Source organism: Acanthaster planci, linkage group LG06, assembly GCF_054643075.1.
Source record: "Acanthaster planci isolate LZ-2023a linkage group LG06, COTS_SCS, whole genome shotgun sequence".
Lineage (NCBI taxonomy): Eukaryota > Metazoa > Echinodermata > Asteroidea > Valvatida > Acanthasteridae > Acanthaster > Acanthaster planci.
Window position 1 is genome coordinate 13,708,810 of NC_141782.1, and position 18,949 is coordinate 13,727,758.

An 18,949-nucleotide genomic window follows, 5' to 3' on the forward strand; every position below is an offset into this window, starting at 1 on the left:
GAAATAAAAAGTCAGGGGCAGATTCAGGTTGGTGCAGGTCCGGGGAAATTGTTGCTTGTACATGGAAGAGGAGTTTAGTATGTACTTGTTACTGTTTGGTGTAGCTATTTACTACCGGTATCTTTGCTTTATCCCGCTTTAAGCGTACTTGCAAAATAACAGACTTCTATAGGATTTCTTTACCGTATGGACGTATTACAACATTTATCACAAATCCTGAACTTATACGTGACGATGTCCCAACCTTGAGGTTTAGATATGAGCGCGGGAAGACTGCACTTTCAAAAATGGCGCCCGTGACAGATTCCAATTTTTCAGGTCCACTCAATTCCAAGGAAATAAAATCAGGTGGAAAATACTAGTTTTTTTAAAAAACCAAGAAAAAATCGCCGTGGAGAACCGTGAGGCATGCATATACTGCAATTCACGGGCCACGCAATGGTTTTGATGATTAAAATTGCCTTACATGTGTTAACAAAGAAGTCGTACGCCATCGTGACATCACAGAGTTCCAAATACTGTGTGACTTCTTAATTAACTATCAAATATCTACCTTTAAGAATTTTGAAAATACCTTGCTTTGTTCAAGAGATAGGGGAAAAGAATGGAAAAATAGAAAAACAAAACATTGTTCCTATCTTATCATATCCCCCATAGGCCCTATTCACAAAACACTAATTCTGTGTCACGCGACAACACCACCATTTTAAATTTTTGTTGCGCTGATTGGGACAGTGCCTAAAGTGATGCAAAATGACGTGTCGTTTCCTATTGGTGATGTTTGCCGGAAAAAAAGTAAAATTTAATTTCAATGAAAACCAAAGCTTTTCGGGCAGGTGAATCAAACTAGCAAAAATTTGGAAAACTGTGCAGGTTTCACCCTACCTCGACAATCTCCTCTTTAGGATAAATCTTGCCGATATATTTGTACAGCTGACGTCTTTCGATCCGCTTTAGGATATCCTGGGACGCTTTCAAATCTTCGTTATCAGAGCGCATGATCTGTTGTATGATGTCATCTGTCATCTTGGTGTAGGCAACCATGTCGGTAATGGCTTTAGACATTATCACTTCTCTAAATTCAAAGGAAAAGTTTACACGCCTGATTACTGACAGCTGGAAGCAAAACATTTTGAAAAATTAATCTGCAGTCTTGAAGGGACGTGAACTCGACAAACTATGGGCGTTGGGAGGGGTACAGTATGGGATGACGACCATCACCTGGCTTGAAATTAATGCGATATCGACTTCTTCCACTCTTATCAGTTCATTACTACTGAGTGCGTTGCTCCCCTCCGAGAAAACCCCAGCGATTCTCAAAGAACAAATCGAGGGAAACTTGAACCCAAGAGATATATCAGCTCTACTCACTTATCATCTCGTCCTTTGAACTTCAAATGCTCATTGGCCTTTTCAAGCGCTTCAACAAGCCTAGGTTAAAAAAAAGGCAGGGGAGAAATTCATGTTATAGCATTCCAAGAACCAAACAGACCATTTGTTAAAATATGAAACAGAAAATCTTATGTGCGCCTGTGTTGTGATAAGATTGATTTGGGATACGGTCTAGCCGGGCGTGGGAAGAACTACACACAAAGATCATAGACTAAGTACTCTGGAATGGATTAAATATTTCACTGTCATTTGTTTTTCAATAAATGTTTCAGTTAAAGAGGCTGCACGCCACTGAATTGGGTTAAGAACGGCGTCCATATAGTTTCAGAGCATCAGCTTCCCCTGGGAGCCTGCATAGTCCCCGTGCACCCCTCTCTCCCATATAATCATCTTTTCTCTTGTATTTTGTTCCAGTATAAATAAGGGAATAAATATGTGCTTGGCCCATAGTGCTAAAAACTAGAGCTCTGACTCACGTACAAAATGATGCAAAAAGGTGAGATATAACTTTGGTAATAACGAGTCATTACTTTTTGTTTCAGTATGGTATTTTACAAGAACTATAACTTCTATTACTTCGTGTACATTTAGGATTATTGCCTTGAAGTTTTCGTTCTTTTCTACATAAAAAATGAGGCCACCAAATGTTCAACTTTGAATTTTAATGCAAAGTCATGTTGTACCTACACATAACTGTACACATGCACCCTTTTATGAATGCTTTCTTTAGGTGTTTTGTTGTCTTGTTTAGATTGCAGTGGGCACGCATATGGTGGCCCTAGAGAGACATCGCCCATCGTCAATATTGACACCAATATTTGAAACCAAATCCGCGACTCTCTCTGGTCGCATGTATTGCCGTCAGTATTTGCAACAAAACTCACGACTCGTATCTCCCGTCGCAGATATTGCCACAATCTTTTTCCAGCAAGCCAGCTAGAGCAAAGTTGCTTGGCTATAGATAAAGCCAAGTTGCCCCGCCAAATAACGACTTGAAATCAAGCCGAAAATTGTAGGTCATCGCGCATCTAGCTTGCCGGAAAAAATCGCGGCAATATTTGTGACCAGAGATACAAGTGTAAATTTGGTAGCAAATATTGATGGCAATATTCGCGACTAGAAGGCAAATTGTAAATTTGGTCGTAAACATTGACGTCAATATTGACGACTGACGATGTCCCACCGGGGCTATCACGCACGCACCCTCTTTTGACCACTGCACTCAATTATCAAAGTCTTTCTCTTGATCAATAAAACTTACATTTCTTCAATGATCTGGGTGGTCTTGTGTTGGTATGCTCGGCGATGGAGACTCATTCGTGTGTAGAACATGTCATATAAATTTTCCACTTCCTGGTTATTGAGGAAAACAAAAATTAAAATTAGTTTTATTCACTGCCACATTGTTGATGTACTCCCACGACGGATTCTGGGGTGAACAAGAGCCCCCCCCCCTAGGAGCCAAAAATCTCAAAATCAAAAGGCCATTTTTTTCAAAATAAGAACTAAGGGCAAAATGCAATTGTTTTATTTCAGTTGATTTCCTTCCGAAGCACATAAAAAACCCCAAATTTAGGCTCAGTACGATAAATGCCATAAAACGTTAAACGTTTAACATAAAACGTTACACCAACAATTTCAAAACTATTTGCCCCCCCCCCTCCTCCCGCCCCTCCCCCTCAAAAAGGCTACTTCTGGATCCACCTTGGATGTATTCCAGTTTGATGTACTTTGATTTCTTGCATTTAGTTCATCGGTAGAAGGATGATTTAGGTTACCTTTTTTTCAAAATAAAATGAAATTCATCAAGCTCACCAAATACCTTTTTTCGTACGGTTTTAGCTTACATACCCAATACACAATGCACTGATCAATGGAATTTGATTTGGGAGTGTTTTGCAGTTGTTTTCCGGAAGTTTACAATAAACTCTTAAAATGGATCGAAAATACAAAAACAAATTCCTTACAGACTTGTAGCTGTATGGAATAGGGGCATAAGGGACTTCTTAAGACTGTGGGCCTAAGGACTTCGTAGTGGTGCTTCGTTGAAAACGTGCCCTCACAATGATTACTTCATCAATACAGCCTACGTTCTCGTACAATTAATAAAGCGATTGGAACAATCATGGAATACATGGAATCAAATTCGACTAGAAACATAAACGTACCGTTGTATATCTATTTAATTGGTATTTGTGATTTTTAGTAGGATTGGGGGAAAGAAAGTACGAACAGAAATTCTTTTTGTACTGCAATATTATTCTATTTTATCTCTGCAAGAAAAATCCGTTATTCCCTGCAGACACAAGTTTTATTTGGGGGAGGGAAGGTCGCGATATTTGTACTGTCCATCGGCTGATCACGCCTAGGGGTTTGGGATGTAGGCAGGAACAATAAATCTCCTCAAGTTGCACCTGCTGGCCACCCCCACGCCAATACAATACCTATATGCGCGGCCTGCTTCACGCCAAAAAGCCACACTGGTTTAGTTTATCGAAGCTGTCACATGAAAATTGAATTCGCTCCGCCAGAGAACTAACTTTCAAGACCAAATATTGTCTGATTGGTTCGGTTGTCTTGAACTTTGGAGCGGATATTTACCACATATATTTCTGAATTGATTTCCTTCGTTCCCTGGCCACTTGTGAAAGTTTGTGGGACCGCGTTTTTGCCTGAGACGTCCGGGACTGATTGCCTTGTCGTAAGGTTGCCTGAAAGGCTGGGTTTCTTCCTAGCAGCCAGCGATGCCCCCGTTCGATTCGAGAGCGGAAGACACGGGCCCACCGTTCATCCCCATTGCGTACTGCTACAGCTGCAGCTGGAAATTGCCGCCGTCTTTGGCGCTCTCGTCTTGGGAAATTGACAGCAGCTGAGCCAGCTCTAGAGGCCACCGCAGAGAGGGCAACAGCTCCGGTCGACGGGTCGCAGTGGAGTTTTAGGAGGTGACACGGGGGTACGCCCAGGTCTCGCAGTTCCAGCCGCGGTGAGATCAAGCCGGGTTTCTGCTGCTGGACCTACGGTTACAAGTATGGCCCCTGCTGTTGTCAGTGAGTCGGGTCGGTGGGCCTTTCAGTGGATGGCGACCCAACCTAGCGGACGTTAATAGTATTGGCAGTGCTAGCAATTGGTCGTCTGCTGGTTTTGGCACAAGTCCAGGGTTTAACCCAAGTACATGTAGTTATGTCAGTACTTTTCAAGTAGTGTTGGAGCCAATGTTTTGAATGCTAGCGGTTTAGTCCTCCAGACTAGTCCGAATACTTCCCCCCTTATTCTAATCCGGCGTTTGCAGACGAGAGAAATTATCAGATCGGGGATGTAGTTCGTGCAGAAAGCCAACCCTCTCACACCGCCGGTCCTGGCTTTGCTTAGGCCAATAACAACGGCCTTTTGCCCGGTGCGTCGGCTCTAGACATGACAAGACCGGCTCCTGTGCATTCTGTAGACATTGGGGCTCCCATTGATCTCCATATCTCCCCACCAGTGAAAGGGGAATTCGTTATGGTCAATATATTGAAATGGCATTACCGTACCGTGACAGTGCCAACAGGGCGCTGGCCTCTACGGCGAGCGGGTCAGAGTTAACGATGGCTGTCCAGCAAGACAGGGTTGTTTTTCGGCCTGCAGTTCCTCAGCTGCAAAAACTTGATTCATAGGATAAATGGTCAAGTGCATTTCATATTTATATGGCTGTCTATTCTGCGGCACATCCGAGCCAGGTCTCAGAAAGTATGCGGAGATTATTCGCGCTGCGGTGGTACAATTCCCAGGGCTGGGATGGTGGAACTATGACGAGCAGTTTCGCTTGCGAATGGAAACAAATCCGTCGCGGTCATGGGCAGTCATTGATATGGAGCTATGGGTCACAATTGCGGCGGCCGGTAGTTTATTTTCCTCGGCAAATGCTGCCGTGGCGGTCACTAAAACTCCACACATAAGGCCGTCTGTTTTTCGTTCAATTCCATCGCCGGTTATCGGTGGAATCCCTACCGATATGCGAATAGCTGCCGTCAGTGTAGCCATTCAGGGCACGGAGCAGCGTCATGTAAAGTGGCCGTGGACGGAGGCGGCTCCCCGCAGTTTTCCCGTGAAAAAAGGGGGACTGCGCCCAGTGGCGCAATCTAAAACAAGCTACACAAAGGCCACGCCGACAGCTGCAGCAGGCGGGCGGCAGGCATCTTGGCCGGCTGTGCAGGGGCAGAGGCTCCCCCAGGAGCAAACAGCAGCCAACAATTCAGTGGTAGAAAACTACAGAAACACATACCACTTTTCATTCTCCCAACACCCATTAATTTAGCTAGTGCTGCGGCAATGGTTGTCGGATTATACGAACAGGGAGGCGGCTGTTCTGTTACTGGTTTTTCGCAGGCGGTTTATTTTGGTTTTTAAGGCCCTAGAGTTAGCAGAGATTCTAAATGCCTTAAGTCGGCATCGGACATGCCTGACATAGTCCTAAAAAATTGCAAAATGAAATTGTTCTTGGGAGAATTGCTGGACCCTTCACACACCGACCTTTGCCCAATCTCCAATGTTCTCCAATTGGGCTGGTGCCTAAACAGGAACACAATTCCTAATCCCATCATAAAGTCCGCCTTTCTCCTGGTGCTAAGCTTGACTTGCTCATGTGGATGGAATTCCTTAAACATTTCAATGGAGTTTCCCCCTTTCGTGATAAGGGCTGGCTCGATAGTGATGCATCAGCGTTATTTACAGATGCCGTGGAAAGCATTGGTTTCGGAGGTTATTTCAGTGGCCGCTGGTTTCAAGGTGGGTGGTCCTCAGAGCTGTTGGGGCGTTCGCCTTCAATTGCACACTGCGAAATTTATCCTTTAGTGGCTGCTGTGCATTGTTGGGCCCCTATCTAGCGTGGCGTTTGGCAGAAATTCGCTGGGAGCGACGGGCAGTGCTAAAGAAACAACTTAATTAGTTTTCAATGCAAGGTTTTTAGCATGTTAATAATTCTTGTTTTAATGTTAAGGAATACAAGCCAAGCACCCTCCTATTCTGGAGGGGCTTATTCCAACCATATGTGAAAACGGTAGAAAAACACGGCGTTTTTTTCTTCAAGTTTACTCTTACGTAATTTGCATAGTACTTTAAGTCACGTGACAGATTGGAAAACTGTCACAAGCACCTACTTGTTCAGGTGGGGCTAGTTTCCAACCGTAACTGCGAATGGTGGATACACACGTTCGATAAGTGCCAAGGATGCCAAGCGTGGCAAGTTTTGGGCAAGCGTGCCCCCTATTTTATGGTAAAGGTGCCAAACATGTCTACTTCAAATTAGAGAAAAAAGGAAATAAATGGGCGGCCCGAAAAACCATGCCCAAGAAAGCGAAAACTCTGGTGGTTATGCATTGTCAATGTGTCGGAGTATAAGTGGCAAACCGTCTTGGAGGTGTGCACATATAAAACCGTATTTTCCGGATTGGCCCTCAAAGTGTACACTTCAAAGCCTGTTTTATCGCAAGAAAAGTCACTCTTAAAATATCAAAACTGCAAAACTTACGGCCTGATTTCTAACTTACATTTTCACATTTAATTGTTGTATTTGTACCATTGAAGGTAAATTTAACACGTTACTTATATATTGTCTGTCACAATGGCCGTTGAATAAACGTAACTCGGATGTGTGGTTTCTTTGCTTGTGTTATGAAAATATTAAAAAATAATAATAAGTAATAAAACAAAATTATGTTCAAATGCTCATACCAATTGAATAAACAAAAGTTACATTATATTAGTAAAATGCAATAAGAGGACTAAATAAAACACTAAAAATTTATACAATACACAATACGAGACCCCAAAGAAAAAAGGGGAAAAAAAGAATTAAAATCAGCCCAGGGTACAGCTACTTTCCAAAGGCAGCTCTGAATCAATGTGTTTTCACTTGAATCTTAAAATGTGTCAGTGACGAAATCCAACGGATCGTCACTGGAGAAGAATTCCACAAAGAAGGAGCTGCCATACCGCAAAAGCCGTGCTGTTAAAATAAACACCTTTGGGTGTTATCAGATGACCACACCATAGCATCGCTGGACAGTGGTGTTTCTCTGCACACCTATAAGTGTTACAATGCACTGTGTTAAAAAAGTGTTAAAGGTAACATCAAATAACACCAAAAATTTAACACCACTGTTGGTGTAGTCCCCTGATAACACCCGTGTGTTATTAAATTTAATCCAGTTTTTGCAGTGCACACAGAAAGCCCGTCGTCCAAAAATATTCATTGCCTTCCCCTTCGGATAATCTAATAACATGGTGTTATTTGATTTCAATTAATATTTCGAATTTTCTTTGATATTTAATAAATCACTGAGATAGTGTGGTGCCATACCACGAAGAGCCTAAATGTCAAAAGTAATATTTTGAATTGAATCCTGAAAGAAACCGTTGAACAATGCAACTAATATAGTATTGGTGTAATGTGATTCCATCTAAACACCATGAGCATGTTGGACAGCTGCATTCTGAACGCTTTGTAATTTAGTGAGTTGCTGATAAGGTAAACCGTGAAACAAGCTGTTGCATTAATGTAACTGGTTATAATTAAAACCATGGATTAAAACAGTTAAATTATTAGTAGTCAAGTATTTGCGTATTCACCTAATATTATGAATATTGAGAAATCCCGCTGAACAAACAGTATTTGTATATTATGTATGTTTAGTCATGGATTACGTGGAGTTAAACACGACACCTAAATTATGTTCACATAAAGATGCAGATACGTTTTCATTTTTAAATTTGATAAAGGTATTTAGACAGTTGCTGCTGCAGGGTACCAATAAAACTACACTCAGTTTTAGAATCGTTAATCAGTAATCTGTCCTGTATCATCCACTGACGTATGTCATTTATACATTCTTCCACAGCTTGTATAGCTTGCTGCTGATTAGCAACACTACAAGGATTGAATAACAAGTACAACTGAGTATCATCTGCGTAGCAATGAATATTTGGGAGATGACACTCAGCTATTTCAAACAGTTTGGAAGAGTATGTGATAAAAAGTGACGGTCCCAAACAACATCCCTGTGGAACACCACAATTGACGTGAAATTTCTTAGACATGGCCTCACGAAATATAACACTTTGACCCCTCCCGCTTAAATGATAACGAAACCAATCCAAACAACATCAGACAGTCCAAACCTAGACTGAAATCGATTAAGTAAAATGACATGATCAACAGTTTCAAAGGCAGCACTGAGGTCTAAATGTACCAGCAGAGTAACCAGCTGAGAATCCATTTTCACGAAAATGTCCTTTTTCTTTTTACTTTCAGCAAGGCTGTCTCGGTGCTGTGATTTCTCCTATAAGCAGACTACGAGGTTGGATACAGTGTATGATCAGTCATTTAGTTGTGAACCTGATTAAACCCGACTCTCTCAGTTAATTTGGAAATGTAGTGAAGGTTACTAATAGGCCGCTAATTCTGAAATTCAACAGGCCTGGATTAAGATTACCCTTTTTGATCAAAGGAGTGATAACAGCTTCCTTCCAGTCATTTGGAAATGTTCCCGATAGTAAGGAAGAATTATTAATCTTTGTGAGAACTGGTAACAGAATATCAAAGACAGCCTGTGACAAGTTGGCGTTGGATCTAAAATGCAGGATTTGTTAAAACCCTCATTTGTGATTTCTTTTAAAACTATGTTCAGTAACCACTAAGAATTGTTCGAGTTTAACAGTGGAATCCCCTGTTCAGCCCCAATTAGCAAAGTCTTCTACAGCAGCAAGGTAAGTCTACATGATTCGGAGCAAAAGGTTCCGTGGTTTTCATGCGAGGTTTCAATAAATTGTTCATGCATATGAAAAGCTTTCTAGAACTCGAGTTATTCTTATCAATGAGTTTATTATTAGAAAATTCCGACGTAGGTCGTTGTGCGTCTGGGTTGGTTATGATTTTTTCTAGACAGTTTGAATTTGGCGTTACCGATGCTTTGCGTAAATAAACTTGACGTTCAGGAATTAAAAAAACTGAACTGATCTGACGTGAACTTAAGGAAAACAGACTGCAAGCCCTGCTCAACTTTTCTGTTATTACTCTTGTTAATGTATATCATACATTTTGTATGAATCATTTCATTAAAAGAATTACAGTAAAATTGTGTGAGGTGTAATTTTTGGGTCCTGTATTGAATTCCTGGTTTGTCTGTTAGGATCGGGACTCCAACCGTTTGGCAGACTTTCTTAACAGACTATAGTGCACAAACACCGTCCCATGGTCATTTGATATAGGTGTGGCATTCACGAAGGCTCAACAGCTTATAACATGAATACGATAACTGAATGAAGTTAAAAGTTTATTCAACACGCAGGTGTGACAATGCATAAGGAAAGTCTAAGGCACAAACAAACGTTTCGGCTCACGTGGATGCACAACAAAATGTTGTGGGATGAAAATGTAATGTCAGGATATCAATATTAAGATCTCTCTACATTCACGACAAGGGGGTGCTACATATCGGGATAGATTGATAAAGTGACGAAACCTGTCTGTTTGCTTTAGCTGTCAACAGCAGATGTGCGATATAAAAGTGACCAGCTGGCAAGCAAGCGTGTTATTTCCAGCCATCACCAAGTTAACTGAAGCAGCATCATACACAGAGTAATGAACTAACCTTATCCCTGGCACATATCTTTTTCTTGCCATACACCCCGATGACCCTGGAGCACTCCATGAAGCGATGACAGTCAAAGCTGCTGGAGATGCCCAGGTTGTGGCAGTCTCGCAGGAAGTAGTCCCACTTGTCCACGTCGATGCCATTACGCTTGTTGGCCACGATATCGTACAAGAAGTGCTTATCCTCATCGCGTCCTTCCAAGTCCTTCTGCAATGAAAATCGTACCCTAAACCAACTGCACCAACTATGCTGATGTTGAAACTATAGTGGCGTATCCCGTGGGGGGGGCAACCCCCCGACATCATGTTAGCTGAATTCGCCGTTGGTTGAAACCCTTAAGTTTTAATGCATACAACAAACTTAGCCAAGGTAGTGTAATATAAAGGTAAATCAATATACAACAGATGAGCATTTCTTTATGAAGGGAAAAGCCGAAGACATATTGATAAAATCGGGTCATAAGTAAACGCGATCATCCTTGGAAATGTTTAGAACGTTTGTAAGGTCTGTTGAACATGTATTGCACCTGTCAAATTCTGTGAATTTGTTTTGTTCTGGATAAATCAAAAGAATCTTCTCTAAAAAGGACTCAAGATGAAGCATGCACCACATTAGTGTATTTCTGAGAGTGTGGTGGAATCTGTTCATTGAAATTTGTGATTAAGGTCTGAAACGGAATGAATATTCTCAAATGTTTTACTATAATGAGAAGCTATTGTGGGATCTCTGACTTATACACGATTTCAAACGTGCTCGACACCGCGGGGTGGAGCGAACTAGGAAGGAGGCCATCAGAAAGTGTGTATTTCATATTGTACATGGTTCTGGTGGTCTCAAAGGTAGCTTTTTTGGAAATTGGCAAATTTATTTAGTTCATAAAGTAAACACAAGATCAGCTTCATGCAGTTTGCACTCAGTTTGGACATGTTTGGCACAGCATTGTAGTTTTAATTTTTGGGGGGGGAAGTATGCAATATTCATTAGAACCCCAATGGGATACAACAATCTTGCATACATATATTAACTGAGCCTGCGGACAGGGTCAGGGTTTAATACATGTCGAGTTTAAAAAAAGGACTCAAACATTTTTTTTTGATGAGCATAGTGCATTTTTAATAAACAGGTTCTTAAATCTACTGCATATTGTGATACGGTTCTTCCGTTTGCTGAAGCGACATGGCTTGATGGGGACTTGATGATTAGTGCAACATGCACATGCCCACTATTTGGTCGCAACTGCACAATGTTTACACTCATTCATTGGGAGCTGTTTAGGCATGCTATTATCTCAACACAGTTTTTGCAAACCAGCTGTTTTAAAACTAATTTGGAAAGGAAACATTGCAAGAGAATGGGATAGTAAAGCCTGAAATTGCAATCAGACAAACGGGAAATTTTCCGGTCACTTAAATTAATTTTTTTTTCTGACCAAAAGATTTAGTCAAAATGTTTGAAGGACGTTTGAACACCTAACGTGCTGAAAATCAATAAACATGCCGAGTTGAGTGTCAACTTCTTTATAGAATATATGCGAATCTAATCAAGGCAAATCTCAATTAAATCATAAATGTCTGAGATATCGTAATTTTCCATTATGTCGTCCATCTACTTCCATTGAAATGACATAAATACTTGCTTGCTGCAGGCGAAAAAGACTTTCTGTCAAAGTCAGTGTATGTTCTTCCCCAGGATGTTGTAGATGAATAACTTGCTCTCCAGTATTGTAAATTGGTTTCGGTTTTCTTTCAAGCCCCTGTTTGAAAGTTCAACTGCATTTTTTTTAGATCCCCTGAGAGAGAGAGAAATCTCCTCTCTGTCGCTGATGTAGACTCGTGTACACTTAAACACTAAGATGTTTTCATGACCTACTGGGCACATGACTACACATCCAGAGCGCGCTCACTGAATCTTAAACGGGGGACACTGTTTTGATTAAAAGACGACGTTCTTAATTGTAGCCTGATGGAACAGGCTTTAATTAACGCATAGTTTACTCAATTTTACATTAGGTGGTACACAAAAAGTTCCTAGCGGTTCATCAGGGTGCCTATGCGGTGTGGAGAACATATAATTTGAAATGTGTTATGCATGCAGGAACCAGTTATGGGGACTAAGAAACTAGGATTACATGCATTGATAGTTCTACTTTCTTACCTGCTTCTTTGGTGGATCAATCAATTCCTTAATGAATGTGATGTCCCTATCTGTCAAACGATATTTCTTAAAGTCGCCCTTCAGATCATTGGAATTGATCAGATGATCAAACATCTCCAGTGAAGCCTTCTCATGCTTTTCGTGTGGGAGAAGGATTACAGTACATCATTACTTACTCTGACAAAAACAGACACCATGAGATAATAACACATGCATATGTAAGATCGAAACACAGAGAAAGCATTCCGCTCAAGTTATGAGGATTATGGATTCGTGCCTTGAAATGGTTGAACATGCATCCATGTACAAGTACCTTTTACACAGTATCACAGTTTGGCATCAGTGTCCTGAACTAATCCTTGACAACTACTTTTGATGTAAAAAAATTAAGGGTGTCAAATGTCAGACATAACGTTTTTTTAACACTGTTCCTTTTTGGCAGGAAATTTGATCTCTCATCTCTTTAACATACATGCAAGTAGGGGCTTACTCGATCCAAGCAATAATTTGGCCTTTAGTTCCATTTTTCAAAACTGCTCTCTTGGATTTAGTAACCCAGATAAATCCGAGTATCAGACATTCACTTAACCCTCAGTTACGAACGCTAGCCATACCAGCTACAGCATCGTTATTGGGTCTTTGTTCTGAACATTGAATAGAACAATACTGTATTTCTACAACCATTGGAGGCTTTGTGATTTTATATTCAGTATGCTCCTAAATATTGATTGCAAGGTCACCTGACGCCTCCGTGACCAATAGATAGGCTGTCTAAAGTCGAATTCGGGTATATGGTTTTCGATCCCTAACCAGAGAAATATTTATACTGCAAAGTGCAACTTAGTTTCGTGTGTGGTGAGGTGTGTAACCACCTCCCCCTCCCCCGGAAGAAAAAAACACCAAGGTTCACGTGTGTGGGTAAAATAAAAAAATCGGACGTACATTTCAGTGAGACTTTTCCCTTTCTTTCATGTTAGTTCAAATTTGAATTTAGATTTTCAAGCATCACTCATAGAAGTGTAATTCTTGAAAAACGGTGTGAGCAGGCTGCTCCTGCGAAGATCAGTTCAAATGAACAGTATCGGCGTACAAGACACCAGTCTTCTTTAGAGCTATAGTGTAATTCGACGACCAAAATTAGACGCCGTCACTGCGGTGGCACAACGCTTGTGGTAAGGTGCTACGCGTGCGTTACATGCCTCTTGGACCAACAGGTTGTCGTAATTTGCCTATTGCACGCGCGCGTCAAGCTGAAGAACGTGCGTGTGATTGCGGTGCCACCGCAGGTATGCAGTCTAATCGGATTAGTCTATAGACATAGAAAAACCAATAATAGTAAGTGGTTGCTAATAGACCACCTGAAGTGTACGGAAGATCTGAATCACAGCAATTTTATGATGCTTTTTTTCTGGATATATTGAACAAGATGCATTTTCGGTTTCAGAAAAAAAACCTCATCCAAATCAGGCCCATTAAAATTAATACACATTAAAATACCATTCTTAGTTTTGAAAAAATATACCGATTGCACAGTGAGATATTATTTTACTTGGTAAAACAAAAACAAATACTGGGTCATTGGAATCTCTTTTTATTTTTATTATTTACAACGCGTAATTTCAGACGAAGCCTTTACATCATTTTCCGTTGTGTTTCATGTTACATGTTGTTCTTTGGATCATTTTAAAATTTGACAGTTTTGTTAAATAGTTTTCATAATTGCCTTGATCCAAAAATAGTTATTACAAAAGTACTGTTGGAATGAAATCCTTTCCAAAATGTTAGCTATATTCACATTTTGTAATACAAGGAGAGGGTCTTTCCAACTTTCATTATTTTAACACCGTGTACTGGTAAATGTGGCTCGTATTGAACATTAACTTCCAGGTAACTGCGTGCACGTAACACAAAATTCACATAATCTGGAAATGACCAAAACTCATATCTTCCTCCAGTTCAACTGCCCATGAACCATGTTCTATTAATTGTAATAAAGATGTGTAAATGCCGACCAATGACCAGAACCTGGAAATATGTGTCTGGCTACCGTCATGAAAATATACGGCAGGGTATTTGAAGTTTTTTATGAATATAAATTCCAGTTCCATTTAGCTATTCTTTTTGATTCGTACCAACAGACTATGCTAAAATAGCACGCTGTCTCAATTCACCAAATCTGCCCCGATCTTCCCGATCTAACAGTCATTATTTTAATTCTGTTGAGTTTTCTGGGATTCGACGATATTTTGGTGTATTTTCGTCCAGGGATATAAAATCTGCTTACCGTCCATTTGCTTTTTGTAACTTTAGGAATGAACATGTTGTCAAACACGTGGGAGAATGGGCCGTGACCTAGGGCATAATCAAAAGATTCAAAAGAAGAAAATAAAATGGCGTCCATGATATGAATCCATATTGTGGGAATATTCTCTTTACACTACAAAATACATTTTAACATACGACAGTTCATGAAAAGATAAGCATTAAGAGCGTGTCCACGAGAGCACCATGCAGAATGTGATCGGGTGGGGGTCAACGGATTTGGCTGAAATTTGGTGTCAATGGGGGTCACAGGTAGCCTTGAGGTTTGCATAATTTTAGGTCAATCCAACCTCAGCTTCAGGGCAAATGGCCCAATTATGTACTTCTTAAGTAGAATATGTGCGATTTTGATGATTTTGGGGCTACAAAAGTTTAAACGCTTCCTGTTTAACAATGGAAAGCAGCAGAACATTGAAATTTGCAGGGCTTAGAGATTGTGTCCTGTCCCTAAATTTGCTTCATAGTTTTACCTATCTATGAGTAGCGATGGGGTCATTAGTGCAGGTCTTTGAGCAATGACACTTTGATGAAGGCCCTTATCATGGTCTTGTAGACGCATCAATAAAATATTTGTCAGCAGTTTTCAGAATGGACTTACAGGAGCCTTGTTTCAGCCTCATTTGTATTTTAGCCTTCTATCAGTTAAAACCGGTACCAAGTGTAATTGAGATCGTCTCGTGAACTAACACTTAATTACGATGTTTAGATTCAATCTCAGTTGTGACAGTTCTTTAATGTTAATTCACTTTTTACGAATGAGAATTTTTTTATTGTCTTCCCAATGTTTACAAATTCTATAAAACTAGAGCTAGAGCCAGAGCTATTAATGGTGGTCTAAGACCTGTACATACTCCTTTTATCCCTTCTTTAATTTACCATTTTTTTGGGGGGGGGGCGTGCCGCCTCTGGCTCCCCCATCCCTACAGTTGCCCCCCTTACACCATTGCCCCATTCATGACGTGTGACAGAAGCAGAATAGCAATACGTTTTTTATATTGCGAAGGATTGGGAGCTGTGGAGGAAATAGTTTTCATGAGAAGGATACACATGCATAGTTAACTCGTCCATCTGCAGTAACAGTGTAATGCAATGGTTACAGCAAACCTCCCAGTACCGTTCCAGCACTGGAAAAATACTACACACATAACACCGGTATACACACACGATATGGAGCTAATTCAGATTAATGCCGTCGACTTTGCAGGCAAGCAAAATTGACAGCAATCATTTACAAGCTTGTGGTGGATGAAGTAGGCACACCTCATACTCCAATTAAACTGTGTGTAGCAGGCAACTGCAGATACGGTTTCAAGTAATTGAATATTAATTTATTCGAAAATAAAAAGTCCCACAACGCAAAGACGGGCAAATCCAGTAAAGAACCCAGATTTTATTCGGGGAATGGGGCCTCAAAATCTAAATGTGACAGCTTTAGGCTTGACATCAATAGGACGTGGTTGTACTAAATTGCACACTTTCAGTTTTAGAAATAATGACGCTCAAGTAAAAAGTACCTGGTTGCCTTGAAATAAAAATGCACTGGCGATCATGGGACTTGAATTGAAAATGTGAGTCGAACTTCATGTACATGTAAGTGATTTCCTGAACAAATCATTTAGGCCACGATTTCTCCATTCTCAGTGCCTAAAAAAGGCTCTTATAAATAAAGCTACATAGGGTTACCTAGGTCATGGCAAAGACCAGCTATCTGAACACACAGGACATCCTTCTCATAGATACCAAGCTTTGGCTTTTGCGTCTGCAGTGTCCGACAGTATTTTCCAGCCAGGTGATACACTCTGATGGGAAAATCCAAAGGGATGGGTGGAGAAAACTTGATTGGCGAGCTCGGTTTAATACTGTGCATACAATTAGGCGTGGGCAAAAGTAAAACATACTTGAAACAGACGTACTATTTCAGTTTGTCACTCCCTGCCCATTATTGGTTCTTCATCCAACTTCATTAATTTTGGGGAGCCAGCAGTTCTCCAGCAGATAGCTTTATTGGCATTGCCATATTCAGATTTTGAAGGAAGGGGGAAGGCAATTGGACATTTTTCTCAAACAAGTGCCCAAAGTTTGTTCGTGTGTGTAAAAAATTCCCTAGAAGGCGGCTAAAGTATCAGTTTCACCCAATTCGGACTGGACTATTCAGGACTATTTTTCATTGTATTTTATGGTGTCAATTTCTCTTCATTTGTTCTGCTGTTCTGACATCAGTTCTGGATACGATATGACACGAAAAACATATAAACTTGACAAAAAAAGGAACATGTTTCTACAGGTTGCATAATACCTCCTTTTTTTCCTTTCACGTTTGGATTTCAGTTTTGGGATGACCTCTGACTCTCAAAGAAACGGCTAATCTCATGAAAATACTCCATCTGACTTTTGCGAATTCGGTATCAAATTTTATGCAAGACTTCAAAGCAAAAGCTATAAAGGTACAACATGATATTTTCATCTGCTTGATCGAAAGTAGTTGCAATATTTCAAAAGGGGGTTTCAAATTGATCCCGGTCTATAGATGAATAAATTGTTATCATTCTCAATTCTCGGAAAATAATTGAAAAAACAACAACCTGCCTGCGGACTGCTCCCTCCAATCTCCAACCTGACACATACAACACTGTTAATTGGTTCCCATGTTAATCAAATCTTGTGCCTTTCTTCCTTGGTCTATGTTTCTTTCTCAAATGGCCTCTCACCCTATTGAATGCTCAAATCTATTGTGTGCTGCACCAGGGAAGACAAGGTAGCAAAGGCCTAGCTGTTTGATGTAACGCAGTCTCTGGAACTGTGGAGTATCGATGATCTTGACACAAAGCGGATGTACCTTGATCTGACCGTGGACTGGGTCATTAAATATCTATGTCCCCCAACAAATGGAATGAAGGAAAAGATACAAAATGGCAAAATTATACACTATTATATGGAACAGGAAACGCCACTCCAGCTGAGAGTCTGTCGAAATCATAATGATACCTGTAATATCCCCTTTTCCTCAAGTGATGTATAAAATAAAAATTACAATTTATAAAAACTATAAAAAATTGATCAGTGTGTCCTGAGACTTTTTAAATATATTTTAACATCACTTTTCAGTGACCAAATATGAAATGTTTGGATAACGTTGTTCAGAAATTAAAACACATGTATTGATTATTGAGTATTAGTTAATGATTATAGGTCATCTCTAATATAACCTGATTCTGCGAATGGTCAGTGCATTCACGCTACCTTTGCACTATGAAGACCTGCACCGACAGTGCATTAAATATCACTACCGCCGAGGGCGCGCGAGCTAGGGCAGCTTTCCAATATTCGATTTTGGCTTCAACTTTTTTTTTTTCAATACCTGACTTTGAAGCTGTAAGTGCAATAATCAGTCCAATAGTGCCACAGAACATCACGTAAGATGCAAGAGAGCCAAAAACTTTAGGACTTCAATTGACGTTGGTTGGTCGCGCTAGCGCCCTCTTGTGGTGGAACGCGTAAAATTGTTTTGGCCACCCTTCACGCTGCAGGCCTATTTGTTCTTTCTTTATGTTTTTCCCTTTAAACATTGAGGTCGATTTTGTTCTTTATTCTTAATTAAAAACAACCCATTAGGTATAAACAGTCGCTCTAGATTACAGATAGTTTTGTCTTGGAGTTAATTGGTCTGTGTAGTTGGTTGCTAGTTTTTGGCAATCGACCTATCTGAAATGAATCAGTTCAAGTACGTAAATCTGAGTGATTGTCCTTTTACAATGTGTGCCTCCGTCTTGGTCTTCCGACAAACGAACCCACCACAATATCAAAAAAGATAGCAATATCAACACCAAAGTCATATCAGAAATCAAATATAAACCAATATATCAATGAACCAGATACACACGCACACATTTACAGTACCCAAGACTGCAGATTTAACAAATTCCACTTTGAACAAACCTTGAAGTTCTTGGAATTGCTCGAACCCCGGACACGTTCTTGACGTCCTGCACAGCGAAAGGCATAATGACGACAAACATGTATGAGTATGAAGGACAAAAATTTAAACAATAATTAAAACAATAATTTCAATAATTTAAAGTGGTGCTGGTTTGGGGGGGGGTGATTGTCTGTCGTACAGAGGTTGGCAACGTGCAAACATTCTTTTCACTCATTACATCAATTAAAAATGTTTAATTCATGGCTGGTCAGCATTTCTTTTTCTGTCCTCTTTGAAAATTCTCTACAAGCATTTTTGCCCTGTTCGTACTGGACAAGTTGACCAAAGTCAAGACGGCAACGCATTTACATACTTGATAAATCTTCCATTTATCTCAACACTGTAGGAAAATCTCTGCAATCCACTCACAGCACGCAGTAGTAAAACAACTTTTAGCATAAACATGTGGATGCTCACTGTAGTGTCTGTGAATACCCAAGCAACTATCACCATACAGTTAAAGAGTAACTTTCTC

At 40.3% G+C, this 18,949-nt stretch overlaps 1 protein-coding gene and 1 pseudogene across 2 annotated transcripts in view; both read right to left on the bottom strand.

Moving 5' to 3' along the window:
* LOC110975635 (deoxynucleoside triphosphate triphosphohydrolase SAMHD1-like) overlaps positions 1 to 18,949 on the bottom strand; it is a 99,520-nt pseudogene that overhangs the window by 63,978 nt on the left and 16,593 nt on the right. The gene's annotated exons all lie outside the window — the stretch shown is intronic.
* Positions 877 to 18,928, bottom strand: LOC147798840 (deoxynucleoside triphosphate triphosphohydrolase SAMHD1-like; the record flags this gene model as incomplete). Its single annotated transcript, XM_087137781.1, has 10 exons — positions 877 to 1,075; positions 1,372 to 1,431; positions 2,654 to 2,745; positions 10,020 to 10,229; positions 12,177 to 12,311; positions 14,461 to 14,528; positions 16,182 to 16,297; positions 17,207 to 17,367; positions 18,435 to 18,481; positions 18,892 to 18,928. Coding segments are annotated over 10 exons (1,125 nt in total), but the record flags the coding sequence as incomplete, so codon positions are not given.